Source organism: Lissotriton helveticus, chromosome 6 (genome assembly GCF_964261635.1).
Source record: "Lissotriton helveticus chromosome 6, aLisHel1.1, whole genome shotgun sequence".
Lineage (NCBI taxonomy): Eukaryota > Metazoa > Chordata > Amphibia > Caudata > Salamandridae > Lissotriton > Lissotriton helveticus.
The window spans coordinates 177367564-177384353 of record NC_136067.1 but is presented as its reverse complement, the minus strand read 5'-3'; the positions used below and the strand labels follow the sequence as shown (position 1 = coordinate 177384353).

The following is a 16790-nucleotide window of genomic DNA, read 5'->3' as shown; positions in this document are numbered from 1 at the left end:
TTTAGAATGTAGTGGGCAGCCCGCCGTCTGTCACTATGGCAGAGGTAATTGACTCTGCCACTCTGGCCAGAGCACTGCCCACCATATGTAGAAATCTCTGCCGACCCATGCCTCATAGAAGTCACCTCTCAGTCCATAAATATAAACATGTACATCGGACCGTCTGCTATACATAGAGTTGGTGATTTGATGCAACTACAGGGAAAGTCCCAATGCCTTTACTGTAGGGTTTCCACCAGCTAAGCCACCAGTGGCACTGCCATAGGAAATGTGACTCCCGAGCTGACTAATTGTGGCAGCGAACCAAGCTCTAAATATATATTATTTGAAAGAACTCCAAAACTGAATTGTTTGTGCAAATATGTGGCTGTAAGTTCATTAAAATATTGTTGATGCCAATAGGCCTCTCTTTAACATGTGGCACTTTGCACTCACTCTATAAGGTTTATCGCTTACCCTGCATTCAGCTGGGCCAAGGCTTTTACGTCTGGTGTACTCCATATAGGAGCCAAAGTGAAGCAGGAGAGACCAACAAAAATGGAGGTTCAGGTTTAAACTTGATGCAGTAGAATCGTTTTCTCTGCATTGAACTTCAAAAGGATATTGGTCAACCAACATGGGACTTAGGGATTATATTCCCGAGGTTTAAGGGTAAAGTCAGAATTGCTACCACTTTTCTGTACTAGGAACTAAGCATCAGCCACAATAATAAACCAAACAAAAGGGGTTAAATGAACATACATTCACGAAAGATATACATATCAACTTTGCATCAAAGTGTGTACAGAGGTAAACAAAGTTATGAAAATGAGCGTGTCATATACTTTTTCTCAACATCAAAACTTTGTGAACAGTGCAAAGGTTTAACAAAAAATAGGCTGTGCATAGCAATTGGTATATTCCCAATACCAAACTCACCCACGGTGCTGCTGCATCCTATTTGTTCTGATGAGCCACACACTTTGCCTACCTTGATGCTGAAATTGCTTGGACTGAATTTTCGACAGCAGAGAAGTGGATAAGTTCTTCTTGTCTCAAGGCGACTACTGTATCACTTGCTGTCATTCATGGTTGCTGGCCCTGAGTGACAAAGAAAAAAAAGCAATTTATTGCAGCCAGATGCCCAAATGTACTTCAAGCTGAAGTTATTATGGCAGGATAATATAAAGTTACACTGGCAAAGTTTATGATCTGCGCTTCAGAAAACAAAGAGCATCCTTCAATTGATGCACTTCGGCTTGTCCTCAGAGGTACAAAGCTTTATATCAATGAATTCCTGTGCCCTATGGTTCCTACAAATCAAGTGAAACTGTGTGGTTGTACAACATATGAGTCAAAATATGGGATCTTAGTCCACTCATATCATCAGAATCAGTTGGCCCCTTTCCTGGCTGCTAGCTCACAGTGCACCATCTGAACCCCTAAATCCGACAGGGTACCGGATGGTGTCTGAAACCTTAGAACACAACCACTTTGATCTCCCTCCCAGGGAAATCATGGAAACAGGTCTACCTTTTTCTTTTTACCTTAGGCATGCCCAAAGGGAGACACTAGAAATACGTAAATTGGCATTCCAAACATTTATGAAGCAACTGGATTTTTGTGTAAAACACATGTGCTGCAACTATTAGTAGAAGGAAACAAATCATTGTTACCAGAGTTACAAGAATGGTGAAAAAGATTACTAATTCAACCATTATTATGTTGCAGTGATTATATGAATATATATCATACGGAGAGCCGCGTGACATTGGCTATAGGTCATATCTAAATGCAGACAAGTGATACAAATAAAATCTTTGCCTATTATGATATTTCTTGAAGTCATTGAAAGCATTTCTCTTGGAGCTGGGTTTAAGGCAGAGGAATCTCTTCTTTGAGGACATGTACTGAACCGCTATAAAAACTTCAGTGTACCAATTTGTTGTCCAATAATACCCTAATGGACGTTGATTTTTATACATACTAATATAGACAAATTTAAATATTTTGGTTTCCTTTTCCAAGGCCTTTTGAAAGTAGTATCTGATGATTTGGCCCCAAGCATGAAAATAATGCTACAATTCTATCAGCGACCTTGGTTTCAAATGTGGGAGGTCTTCTTTAAATGTATATTGCATACTAGGGACATTTAGCTCTTTAACATTAAAGGTAGCATTTCTCAAATGATTTTTTTTAACTATTTAGCTTTACAATTACCTTTATTAGATTTCTGCCTCAGCACAAAACTGCCCTTGCTGTTTTATTTGTTCACTCCTTTTCCCTAACTCAACGCCCACCCATCCCTAATGTACAGCAGGTCCAATCGGGTTTTGAGATCTTGGGAGGGCTTGTATATTTACTACTGTCTCCTTCTTTGGCAATGTCTGTAGCAGCATTCCAAGAAGAAGCTTAAAAGTTCATAACAGTAATCCAATTTTGTATGATTAATGTCTACATCTGATTTACTTTAGATGATAACTATGTCAATGATTGTTTCATTTTGTTCAAAATTTTAATAGGAATATTGTCAACTTTTTCTGACTCATTGAATATATGTGTTTATGTCTGCCAAGTGGTTTTCTAACTAGTCAAGACTAATATAGGAGCTGAAATACCTAAAGGCCCGATTCACAAAAGTAATCTGAGACAAAATCCAAACTTTATGACTTTCGGTATTCACAAATTTAAACTTAAGACCAAAACATAAGTTTAACTGAGTTAGGATTTTGTCTCAGGTTACTTTTGTGAATCTGGACCAATTTTCTTTAGTTTGAAATGGCATAATCTCATTTCTCTTGATCACCTGGATATTCTACAGGGATATCTAGGAAATATGGATAAACAGTTTTCAGCAGAAGACTAAATTAACCTTTTCTCACATGCTTTAGACAGAATGTTCTCCTTATTGAGAAAGTCTTCGAAAAACTCTACCAGTTCTGGGGGGAGTGCCTGATTTCAGGGTATTGTATGGACTCCAACATGTTCTAGAAAGTGGGAAATCCCTACGTAAGTGGGTGATCCACATGATTAGGGATTCCCCTTCTGCACCATCTTTGAGGACCTCAGGAATCCCCACTATCCTCATATTATTACGTCATGAATTTCCTTCTATTTCCTCATGGATTTGAGGCTCTTTCTGCAGTGGCGGCTCACCTAGGAAGTGCTGCAAGTGATAGAGTGGGGTGGGGAGGGGCAGATTGGGGGGTAGTAAACTCCAGCATACAGCGGACCGGAGTTAAGTAGATAAATAAATAAATAGCACAATTTACATTCCGCGTGCTGCAACACCAACTCGGCGATGCGGTGCACGCAATGTAAATTGTTTTATTTATTTATTTACTTAACTCTGCTCCGCTGTATGCTGGCGTTTACTACACCCAACCCTGGCCCTCCCCAGCCCCGCCCCACTGCCCCGCAGCACTCCCTCGGCGAGCCCCCACTATCTTTCTGTGCAGATTTTGCTGCATTTTGTCTTTCTGTAATTTGGACTCCAGCTTCACAGCACAATTGTCTGGAAGTACCCTCTTACCCTTCATCCCAATCCTTTCAATTATTTCCCCTATCATATCATATAATTGCTCATAATTTTCTTCTTTTTGTAATGGTTAAATCTCAGCACCCTATTTTAAAATGAGTTCAATAGACTCTTTACATATGTTTCCCCATGTTACCTCTTTCACATTCAACACCTATGGTGTTTGGACCCAAGGAAGGACTTGGACTAAGAGAGCTGGGGCATGGACTGCTTCTGGCCCCTCTCTGCCAACACCAGTGCCCGTGAAGCAATGACACTGTGTCTGTAGGTTGTGTCTAGAATTTAAGGCTCCTTACTGCAAGCACTCACTCTTAATCCTCTTTTTTTTATTCTCCAATGGAAACTATCATCTGCACTTCAGACCACAAATCGAAACCAACACGAGAAGAGCAAGAGGAAGAAAATCCAAGAGATCGGATTTCAATACGTAAGCATTCACTTTAACCCAACATCCAGCTGATGTATGGGTCTAGAATACAAGCATTGCGCCATTTAAAGGCTATATGTAATGTCCATTTCTATAGAGAATAGCAACATAGAAATGTACTTGCCTTGCCAAATTGTGAACAAATATATTGAAATCTGAAATACCAAATAAGTGTAACTTTCCCTTTGTATGCATGTTAAAATTGTTATTCTATAACCGCAGGTCTCTGAAACCTTGAGTTAATTTTCCCAGTTCCCAAATACATCGTTCTGAATCACCCATTCTTCTTAACATCCCTCCCAAACCCAGAATCCTGTGGCTGGGCCTGTTATGAAGACCTTTGTTACATTTCACCATCTTGTGTAAATGTGTTTCCATCTTTAACCTCTGCAAAGATTTAGTTGTTAGGCTTTCTATGAATGGCCAAAGGAAGGGCAGCCTGATTTGTTTTCTTGTTCCTCGCACTTTGATTAGAGAAAACAAAGCGCATCCTTCTATTGATGCGTTTTGGCTCATCCTTAGGGTTACAAAGCATTCTATTAATGAATTCCCATGCGATATGGTTCCTACTAATCAAGTTAAACTCTGTGGTTGGACAACATACATGTCAAAATATGGGAACTCATATCATCAGAATCGGTTGGCCCAATTCCTGGCTGCTATATCACAGTGTGCCATCTGGACCCCTAAACCTGACAGCATACCGCATGGTGTCTGAAACCTTAGAACACGACCACTCTGATCTCCCGCACAGGAAAATCATGGACCCAGATCTATCTTTTTGTTTTTACCTTAGACATGCCCAAAGGGAGACACAAGAAATATGTAAATTGGCAATTCAAACATTTATTGAAGCAATTGGATTCTAGTGTAAACCACAAGTGCTGCAATTATTAGTAGAAGGAACCAAAGCAATGTTACCAGTGAAGGAAGTGACCCGATTAGGGCCACCCGCTACGCTAAACCTCCTCTAGGCTTCCAAGAATGAAGAGTTGATGACGCAGTAGAGGATACAAGCAAACTAGTTTATTCATAAAATACACTGCAGTGGAGTCCAATCTGACCAGCCGCCTATGATGGCTGTTGAGGGACTGACTTTAACATGCATAAAGTTACATTATGTATGTTGCAGAGTCCACAAAGACCCACCTACCATGGAAAAACACTGACAGCTTTCGTAACACAATAGGGGTACAGAACTTAAGTCTCGATTATGCAGCCTGGTACAAGCTATCTACATTTCAAGATCGTCTAGCCTATCCTTCCCTCTAGCTAGGCGGGAGAAGGCCATGATCTAAGAGAAAAGGCATGCACTAATGAGCTAACATGAGCATTGAACAAAAGAAACTCACCAAGGCCTATTTCTCGTAAATGGGCAAACAACAGTTTCAAATGTGTAAGTAACAGTTTTGACTGCAACAAAACATGCTGTCTTTTCCAACTAAAAACGTGGCACAGATGTCAAACCCAACGAATGCTACATCTGAATCAACTGATTACGTCTTACACACAGTATGCAAATATATCGGATTAGACATATAAATGCTAACATAATTTAGGGTAAAACACGAGTAAAATAGTGAAACTACGTTTCAATACTATCAGACCCTCCCTTTAGAATTTATATGCTAAATCATCTTTATTTGTGCTATCAGGTAAATGTCTTTACAATTCTAATAATTAGGAGAAACATTATTATATAGACAATAATTGATCAAATATGAATAAATATATGAATAGAGCTCACTGAAAGGGAGATGTAATATTAGTCGTTAGCAACACAAGTAACATCAGGGATAGAATCTGCCAGGGAAGTATCCGATCGAAAGACTCCCTCCTCCAACTGCATGAGGGTATCAAGCTCTTGCTGAAGCATTACTTTTGCATTTGTATCATGAATTGTACTTTGTTTGGGTGTAAGATAAGTGGCACAACTTTGAGCAACATAAGGGAAGACACTGTATCAGTACACATCAGCAAATTAGGATAACAATGAAATGTATCACTTTTTCTAAGATCCAACCCCACCCACCAAACAAGGAGCAACTCCAATAGTCACTCTCCATGCCTTTAACATTCTCCAAGATGTCTAAAATATTTTGGGTAATATTTTTTTCCATATTTGTGATGCCGACCACACAATGATCTCCTATAACAGCGCATGCTCCATCATTCTTAGCTAGAATAAAGTATATGTGCATACTTTCTAATTGAGTGGTGATATCCCATAAAGCTGCCACTGTCCAATTGGATCAAATCTGTAATTTACACCCAAAATACTCTCTAGCACGTTCACCTCTTGCCATAGCAGTACCACCGAATGGAATAATAGAAGAAAGGACATACCCAAAAGTAATACCATTGCTATAGTTATTAACTTCTAAATTGGTAACTCTCTTGCAGAATTCCTTGTTCAATGTTCTTTTTACCCATCTTATATTCGGTCTACTATTCCTACAAGGTACCCCAAAAGGTAACACCATTCCCACAGCCAAATCCTCTGTACCATAGTACATATTGCAATACGTGCCATTGGATAGAAAATAAAAACCAAGGTGTGCATAGAGAGGACCTTGATAATCTAATGGAGCATATCTAGTGCTCATTCATTTTATACTGGGGGTCCTCCTTTTTCCCTAAATGTAGAGCATTTTGTATACTATTTCTCCAGAACAGTAAGATACAAATAAGTATCAGTACTATTTAGTTCAGGACAACAAGCAGGATATGTTCCTGCCTCTTGAGTGACAGTCAGATCTTGGTAATGCCAACCTGTCAAAGTAATATTTCTTTTGCTAAAGCATAAATCACCACAATACATTTCAGGCATACATCCCAGATATCCTGTGCCTCTCAGTTTCCTATAATATGGGCAAGGTCCCAGGTATCCCAAGCCAAATTCACTTTTTACCAAAGGTTGGAGGATACACATACGTATAATTTACCAGTGATAGGGGATAAGCTGTCCATAGACTTGTGATAGAATCAGTTCTATCCCCAAAGAATTTCCAATGGGTATCCAATAAAACTTGCATAGTTCGCTTCTCATGATCTGAGGGAACTGCGTGATACAATACACATGACAATGTAACCCCTGAGGACTCTGTTAGAAATGGGATCGCTGGTTGGCTGAGGCTTGCGCCAAAGCCAGGCAGAGACCACCACTCTAGTTTGGGCAAGGGAGTTACACTCCAAAGATAACCCCTGCTCACCCCCTTGGTAGCATGGCACAAGCAGTAAGGCTTTTCCCGGAGGCAATGTGTAAAGCATTTGTGCACGCACACACCAGCAACAACATCCCAGGCCCCCCACAAAAGGAACTCCACACAAGGTTATTATATCAAAAATTGCCTTTGTATTCTCAAAACACCTTAGAATAGTAAACACATTATGTACACTGTGCCAACTGTGGCAATATTTACAAAGAATTATGTACACCTGACAGGGCCACATGGACCACTGTCAGGATCATCACAGAGTGAACTTGGTAAAAGTGAACTAGATCATACACATCCAAGTAAAATAGGTCATAGAACGTACAACCAGTAAACACTGGTAATCACTGTACTTTGCAACAGTCTGTGACATGAACTCCATCATGCACAGTATCCCACAAGTCTAAATACTATAGACCCTAACCACCTAAGTAAACATTACACTAGGGGCGTAAATCACACAGGGAAGTATAATATCCCTAACACAAACCTAAATAGGTAAAACAACCTCATAAGCATAAACCATATCTAGAGGTATCAAACAGGGTGCGCAAAACATACTATACACAATACATTTCCTAGCACCCACAAGTATTAGCACATAAATCACCTTAGGGCCTGGTGCCCTATAGAAGTAACCATCCATCTGGCCAACTGTCCATCTAAAACGGGGGCTCAAACTCCCTATGTCCAGAGAGTCAGGGCTGCAGCCTAGGCAGCGAAAGACAAGCTTGCGCCACTGCACCAAACCTAAACGTTGCAGCTGCCCACTACTTGCTGGGCAGCTGAGAACAACAACATGAGGCTTAAACTCTGCAGCTGCCACTAAGTGCCGCGCAGCTGTGGAGGCCAAGGTATGGGCGAAGGAGTGCGTCTCACTCCTAGAGTCAAAAGAACATGTCCCCTAAAAGAAATGCCTAAACAGTGCAGCTGCCCACTACTTGCTGGGCAGCTGGGAAAGCAAAAATGCGGCATGGGCTCTCACTAGCCCTTAGGAACAACTGTGCCACATGTTGGAGCCCTCCAGGCTCTAGAACAAATGCTGCGGGGCGTTGGAGCCACACAGGCTCTGGCAGGAATCTGCCCCATGGAGCACACTGGCTCCTTAAATCACTTTGCGCCACTAGGGAAAAAGAACTTGCCCCCAAAATACTGTGGAGCGCACTGGCGCTTAAAAATAAAACATGCTCACTGGTGGAGCCACTGAGGCTCTGAAAGGAGAATAATGCCCCAATGCACGGTGGGGCCCACGGCGGCTCCCCGGAATCAAACATGCCCCCTGATGGAACCATCTGGCTCTTAAAATTACTGGGGCCTCGGTGGAGCCACCTAGACTCGGCAATGAAAGCAAGCCCCCTGTTGGAGCGGCCCGCTGCCAGACGGGGCCACTCGCAAGGCACCACGATGCACACCGGGAGCTTCCCCCCCAGCCCTTCAACACTCACTGGGCTGTTCTCCTCTGGTGGGGGGCTCCTCCGGGCGGCGGCAGGATGTCTCTTGCGCTTGCAGTGGGGGCAGGCACCGGCAATGTGCCTCACGCCCCCTGTGCCTTCCACTGCTACTGGCTGGCACCCGCAGGGCTCTCCCTCAGCAATGGAAGCCCCACACCGGCATGCGCCAGCCTCCTTCTTCTGGGCGGCATCTCCAGCGGCAGGCGACTTCCCCCAGGCTGCGGGCGTGTGCGGGACTTCCTCCTTGAACCCAGAAGTCCCACCCGCCGTCAGGCACCTGGTGGCCTGACTTCCTGTCCGCGACTCGTGCCGCCACGGTGATCACTTCTCAGGGGCAAAATGAGGGGTAGGCTCCCTCGGGATTAAAAGTAAATATAGCAAGCGGGGTTCCCATAAGCAGGATGGGCACCCGCATTAATGTATAAAATAATACGAAGACACATGGTGGGCACCTGCACACTAGAGAACCTCAAATAAGCGGGGTGTGCACATGCGCTGAAAAAATAAATGCAGCAATGAGGGGTAGGCTCCCTCAATAACAGGGCAATTTAAAATAAAGCGCTTCCCAGATGCAAAGGGTAAAAGAACACCCAGTTTAACAGAGAACTGGAGCATAAAGGGTCCCAAGAAGTCCTGGACATCAAAGATAGAGCAAAATAGCTCCCAATAAGAAAAATCCTCCTGGCATCCAGGGGGAGGTTAGGGCCCAGGGAGGCAAGCCTTCCCCTGGGCCCCAGCAGAAGCACGCCCCTGGTAGTTTCAAGTTGAAAATAAGAACAAAATCTTGGGGTCACACCCCCTCTTTTATACAGAAAAATCATTTGTCACCCAGCACAGGGTTTAAGGAAAACCAGATGCAACTGGTTTGGGAGCACTTGAGCACTTTGTTTTGCTCAGCTCCTCTTCTCCTATTCACAGGATGGGTCAGGGACATCAGATGCATCACATTCACTGCACACAGAAATGCCAACTTCTAAAAGGGGCACTTCTCCACTAGTCACGTTAAATCTGCACACATCATCGCACAGCATTTAATCTCACAAGTTCACACATACCAAACTCGCCCCTGCAGTCCCCACACATCAGGAACTACCATGGACACACATATTCCCCATGCATTCCTATGGGAGGGCAGGCCAATCTCACCACACGCACTCAGAGAGCGCACGCACTTTACACTGGGCCACAGTGCTAAAGTGCGCAGACGCCTAAAATGACTATCATCATGTCATATTAAAAGGCAAAAAGTTTAGGGGTGAACCTGCCAAAAGGGCCGAGTCCAACAGACTCCATTATCCAGAACAGCCCCCTCCCCCAATAGAAACAGTATCATAGCTACAATATGTTATGTTATGTTATGTTACGCCCTTTTGTATAGCGCTCGAATCACCGGGGGCATCTCGGCGCTTTACTCAGAATACTCCGGATAGGAGGGCAGCGCAGAGAAAAAAAAAAAGGGAGCCTAGTACAGGAAGGCCTTTAGCATTTTCCTAAAATTTAAGTAGGACGGTATATCTCGTAGGTAGGCTGGAAGACTATTCCAGTACTTGGGAGCCAAGAAGGAGAAAGCCAGGCCCCCAGATCTACGACGCCTAATGCAGGGCACCTGGAGGAGCTGGAGTGTACTAGATCTCAAGGAACGACTAGGGATGTACTTTTTTAGTTTCCTTTGGAGATACAGGGGACCCTGTCCCTGGAGAGCACAGTAAGTCAGGCAGCAAATTTAAAAAAAGGCTCTCTGTTTAATCGGCAGCCAGTGCAGCTTTCTTAGTAGGGGATGCGATGATGATCCTGACGGCATATTCAGGACCAGCCTGGCCGCCGTGTTCTAAACTACCTGAAGTTTTTTCAGTGAAGTGATTCCGACCTCTGCCAGTAAGGCATTCCCATAGTCCATACGACTAAGGACTAAGGCTTGGGTCAGGGTTTTGCGGTGTTCCGTCGGGACAAAAGGTAGAATTTTCCTCAGTAGCCTAAGCCTGTACTAACAGGATCCAGAAGCTGAGGCTACATGGTCTTGCATAGATAGAGTGTGGTTTAGTTTAATGCCCAAGTTGTTCACGCACTGTTTGGGTGTTGGCGACAGGCCTAGTTGTCGTGGCCACCAGTCCTCCGACCATACTGCTGCGGCTTTCCCTAGAAGCATGACTTCCGTTTTTCCCGGATTTAACTGGAGACGATTGTCGATCATCCAGTTGGATATTGCGGCAAAACGAGACAAAACGGAGTCTGTCTGCTTCCAGGTTCTGACCGATGTCAAATATCAACTGGGTGTCATCCGTGTACGAAATGACTTCGAACCCCAGAGCTTCCACCACCCTCGCCAAAGGGGCCATATAGATATTAAACAAGGTGGGGCTAAGGCAGGAGCCCTGGGGAACGCCTTTGTCTAAGGATGTTTTTTCTGCTTGGTGGGGGCCCATGATGACCGTTTGAGAGCGGTCAGTCAAAAAATGTTGGAGCCATTTGAGAGCTAGACCACCAATGCCGATGGAGCTTAGCCTCTCCGCCAACCTAGTATGAGACATGGTATCAAAGGCCGCGGAGAGGTCAAGCAAAACCAAAATAGCTGATCCACCCATGTCCACCGTAGTTCTCAGAGAATCTGTCACCGCTAGAAAACCTGACTGTGAGGGGTCCAGGATATCGTTTGTCTCCAGATAGCAGTTAAGCTGCTTATTGATCAGCCCTTCAAGTATTTTTCCTAGTAAAGGGAGCAGGGATATTGGGCAATAGTTGCCCAGTTCCAAGGGGTTTGCCGTGGGCTTTTTCAGGATGGGACGAACAAATGCTTCTTTCCAAGGCAAGGGGATGACCCCTTCTAGAATGGAGCAGTTGAAAAATGTTTGCACCATAGCGGCTAGAGAATGGGACAGAAGTGCCATAAACTTCGGAGGGCAAAGATCTGCCGGTGAGCCCGATTTTGCGGTCTCTAAGGCCCTTTCGGTCTCAACTAGGGAGATGGGTTCGAAGCTTTCCAACGAACAGTCGGTCCTAGCCCTAGCAGTGGATGAATTCGCAGTGCAAGGTGGAACAGCCAGACTTTCTAGGGGAGAATTAGCATACATTTTCTCAATCTTCTCCTGAAAAAATCCAGCCAGTGCATTTCACAGGTCTTTGGATTCGGTTGCAGGTTGCTTGCATATCTCCGGCTCAACGAAGCCTTTTACAATATGAAATAGAGCTTTCGCACAGTTATTTGAGCCCTTAATTTGATTTGCAATAAATAGGCATCGGGCAGCCTTTAAATTTTGGTGATAGGTCGTTAGGGCTACTTTAAAGAGTTGTCTAAACTGGGCAGTTTTTTGTCGTCTCCACTGTCTTTCCAGTCTCTTACAATATGACTTTTCCTGACTTAATTCGGAGGTGAACCACTTAGCTGATGGGCGATTTCGGTTAGGGCAGGCTTTTGATTTGCTGGGATTAATAACATTTAGCACCTTCCTTATCCCTTCGTTAAACCCTGCCAACATTTTCTCTACACCCTGTTCATCTAACTGGGGGATTGACTGGAAAGCTGCCTCAAAGGCTTGTGAAGTAAGTTTATTCCATGGTCTCTGAGCCGTTTTATGATTGCCAGTAGCCCGGCAGTGCAGCCCCTGTAGAGACCGTGGGGAGGTGAACTTAATCAAGGAGTGGTCAGTCCATGTGAGGGGCCACGGAGGGTCATACTCAATTGCATTTATATTAGTAAACATTAGATCTAATGTATGCCCCCCGTTATGGGTAGGGCCTCGTATTCTTTGTGGAAGCCCAAGCTGTTCCATATCCATAAGGAGTTTATTCACCTCTGCTGTAGAGGCCAGTTCCCCATGAAAATTACAGTCTCCTAAAACTAGGAACTTATTTGTTGCTAGGACATGGGTGGCTATCAGGTCAACTAACCGGTTTGTGAAATCGGTTTTAGGGCCAGGCGGCCGATACACTAAGGCTCCTGACCAGCTCTCAGAAGCTGAAAATGTCGCTTTGAAAATGCCAATTTCCAAATCCTCCTCTGATATGGAGTTCAGCCAAGAAATATTAATATAATGTTTACATGCGATGGCTATCCCACCGGACCATTTTTCCAGTCCTATCTAGGTGAATAAACTTATATTCTTCTGGGATGGCAATATTTATCATTGGATGATTGGTAGAAGTTAACCAGGTTTCTGTCATAAAGCAGATTTCCGGAGAGTGAGAATTAATCATATCCCAGATTTCAAACTGATGTTTTGCCATGGACCTAACATTGCACAGCAATACAAAATATCTTCTTCCTGAGTAGCAATTCAAAGCTAACCTGCCCTGGGCGTAGTGCGACAAAAACCTGTTCATCTGCTGCAAGAGGAGAACCAAAAAGATACGTTTTTTCTATGTTTATATTCACTAGTCAAAGCATCAAAGAAAAAAACGAATTATGATGCAGCCAATGATGGGGAAAGGGCACACAAAGCTAAAAAAGTAAAAAAGAAAAGCCAAAAAGAATCGAGAATCAGCCTCCCTGGCAGGCTTCTATTGTTCACTCCTCGGTTGTGCTATTGAGCACTTTCCTGTTGGAGCCACACTTTTGCAGCTCATCAGCAAATGTTCACTGTTTCCAGGATAGGGCACTCTCCCTCCTTGGAAGATACCCTCAACTTATTCTGTCCTGCGTCACAGGTAGTGCATCAATCTCCTAATCTCTAATCTAATGGGAAGAAGCAAAAACAAGGGACATTTTTACTTGTTTTAGCCAATAAAGTCCATTCTAACTACACTCACTTTTCTTTTTGCGCACTACTTTTCCATTGAGGATGAAAATTGTACCTCTCTTTTCCAGGCACTGTCTCATCTCGAAGAGGAATCAGAAATTCATGGGGCGCCCGGGACTGGGATCAGGTTCCTGTGAATCAGATGAAGTGGAACCCTGAGCACCCCTTATTTCCGGGGGGACTGCTTCATTCAGAACAGCATCGGTTTCTTCCTCTGTCTGCGTCCAAACCAGTTGGGCATCCGAGAACAGGAGAAATCTTGGGACCCTGTGATGACCTGATAATTCTGCCAATAATCAGGACATACGACCTTATCCCCTCTTCGGACCCAAAAGGATACAATACTCCACAATCACTACCCAAGAAAGGAATAATAACAACAGTTAACTAGAAAGGGGCCATTACCGAGAAACTCGCAAGCAACAACAACACAAGCAGGGTACCACTGGCAACAACAATGCAAACAGGGTACCACTGGCAACAACAACGCAAACAGGGTACCACTGGCCAAACATACCCATTTTCGACAGCAGAGAAGTGGATAAGTTCTCCTTGTCTCAAGGCGACTACTGTATCACTTGCTGTCATTCATGGTTGCTGGCCCTGAGTGACAAACAAAAAAAAGCAATTTATTGCAGCCAGATGCCCAAATGCACTTCAAGCTGATGTTATTATGGCAGGATAATATAAAGTTACACTGGCAAAGTTTATGATCTGCGCTTCAGAAAACAAAGAGCATCCTTCCATTGATACACTTCGGCTTGTCCTCAGAGGTACAAAGCTTTATATCAATGAATTCCTGTGCCCTATGGTTCCTACAAATCAAGTGAAACTGTGCGGTTGTACAACATATGAGTCAAAATATGGGATCTTAGTCCACTCATATCATCAGAATCAGTTGGCCCCTTTCCTGGCTGCTAGCTCACAGTGCACCATCTGAACCCCTAAATCCGACAGGGTACCGGATGGTGTCTGAAACCTTAGAACACAACCACTTTGATCTCCCTCCCAGGGAAATCATGGAAACAGGTCTACCTTTTTCTTTTTACCTTAGGCATGCCCAAAGGGAGACACTAGAAATACGTAAATTGGCATTCCAAACATTTATGAAGCAATTGGATTTTTCTGTAAAACACATGTGCTGCAACTATTAGTAGAAGGAAACAAATCATTGTTACCAGAGTTACAAGAATGGTGAAAAAGATTACTAATTCAACAATTATTATGTTGCAGTGATTATATGAATATATATCATACGGAGAGCCGCGTGACATTGGCTATAGGTCATATCTAAATGCAGACAAGTGATACAAATAAAATCTTTACCTATTATGATATTTCTTGAAGTCATTGAAAGCATTTCTCTTGGAGCTGGGTTTAAGGCAGAGGAATCTCTTCTTTGAGGACATGTACTGAACCGCTATAAAAACTCCAGTGTACCAATTTGTTGTCCAATAAGTTAGGATTTTGTCTCAGGTTACTTTTGTGAATCTGGACCAATTTTCTTTAGTTTGAAATGGCATAATCTCATTTCTCTTGATCACCTGGATATTCTACAGGGATATCCAGGAAATATGGATAAACAGTTTTCAGCAGAAGACTAAATTAACCTTTTCTCACATGCTTTAGACAGAATGTTCTCCTTATTGAGAGAGTCTTCGAAAAACTCTACCAGTTCTGGGGGGAGTGCCTGATTTCAGGGTATTGTATGGACTCCAACATGTTCTAGAAAGTGGGAAATCCCTAAGTAAGTGGGTGATCCACATGATTAGGGATTCCCCTTCTGCACCATCTTTGAGGACATCAGGAATCCCCACTATCCTCATATTATTACGTCATGAATTTCCTTCTATTTCCTCATGGATTTGAGGCTCTTTCTGCAGTGGCGGCTCGCCTAGGCAGTGCTGCAAGTGGTGGAGTGGGGTGGGGAGGGGCACATTGGGGGGTAGTAAACTCCAGCATACGGCGGAACGGAGTTAAGTAGATAAATAAATAAATAGCACAATTTACATTCCGCGTGCCGCAACACCAACTCGGCGATGCGGTGCACGCAATGTATATTGTTTTATTTATTTATTTACTTAACTCCGCTCCGCTGCATGCTGGTGTTTACTACACCCAACCCTGGCCCTCCCCAGCCCCGTCCCACTGCCTCTCAGCACTCCCTCGGCGAGCCCCCACTATCTTTCTGTGCAGATTTTGCTGCATTTTGTCTTTCTGTAATTTGGACTCCAGCTTCACAGCACAATTGTCTGGAAGTACCCTCTTACCCTTCATCCCAATCCTTTCAATTATTTCCCCTATCATATCATATAATTGCTCATAATTTTCTTCTTTTTGTAATGGTTAAATCTCAGCACCCTATTTTAAAATGAGTTCAATAGACTCTTTACATATGTTTCCCCATGTTACCTCTTTCACATTCAACACCTATGGTGTTTGGACCCAAGGAAGGACTTGGACTAAGAGAGCTGGGCATGGACTCCTTCTGGCCCCTCTCTGCCAACACTAGTGCCCGTGAAGCAATGACACTGTGTGTGTAGGTTGTGTCTAGAATTTAAGGCTCCTTACTGCAAGCACTCACTCTTAATCCTCTCTTTTTTATTCGCCAATGGAAACTATCATCTGCACTTCAGACCACAAATCGAAACCAACACGAGAAGAGCAAGAGGAAGAAAATCCAAGAGATGGGATTTCAATACGTAAGCATTCACTTTAACCCAACATCCAGCTGATGTATGGGTCTATAATCCAAGCATTGCGCCATTTAAAGGCTATATGTAATGTCCATTTCTATAGAGAATAGCAACATAGAAATGTACTTGCCTTGCCAAATTGTGAACAAATATATTGAAATCTGAAATACCAAATAAGTGTAACTTTCCCTTTGTATGCATGTTAAAATTGTCATTCTATAACCGCAGGTCTCTGAAACCTTGAGTTAATTTTCCCCGTTCCCAAATACATCGTTCTGAATCACCCATTCTTCTTAACATCCCTCCCAAACCCAGAATCCTGTGGCTGGGCCTGTTATGAAGACCTTTGTTACATTTCACCATTTTGTGTAAATGTGTTTCCATCTTTAACCTCTGCAAAGATTTAGTTGTTAGGCTTTCCATGAATGGCCAAAGGAAGGGCAGCCTGATTTGTTTTCTTGTTCCTCGCACTTTGATTAGAGAAAACAAAGCGCATCCTTCTATTGATGCGCTTTGGCTCATCCTTAGGGTTACAAAGCATTCTATCAATGAATTCCCGTGCGATATGGTTCCTACTAATCAAGTTAAACTGTGTGGTTGGACAACATACGTGTCAAAATATGGGAACTTAGTCAACTCATATCATCAGAATCGGTTGGCCCAATTCCTGGCTGCTATATCACAGTGTGCCATCTGGCCCCCTAAACCTGACAGCATACCGCATGGTGTCTGAAACCTTAGAACACGACCA

The 16790-nt window shown here is 43.4% G+C and overlaps 1 protein-coding gene across 5 annotated transcripts in view; it reads left to right on the top strand.

Annotated features, from left to right (window-relative positions):
* Window positions 1-16790, top strand: part of LOC144761272 (uncharacterized) — a 266932-nt gene that overhangs the window by 209488 nt on the left and 40654 nt on the right. For all 5 annotated transcript variants that reach the window (XM_078646723.1, XM_078646722.1, XM_078646720.1 and 2 more), the window contains exons 11-12: window positions 3879-3944; window positions 15980-16045. In XM_078646723.1, the coding sequence (XP_078502849.1) occupies window positions 3879-3944; window positions 15980-16045 (132 nt within the window). The remainder of the gene's footprint in view (window positions 1-3878; window positions 3945-15979; window positions 16046-16790) is intronic.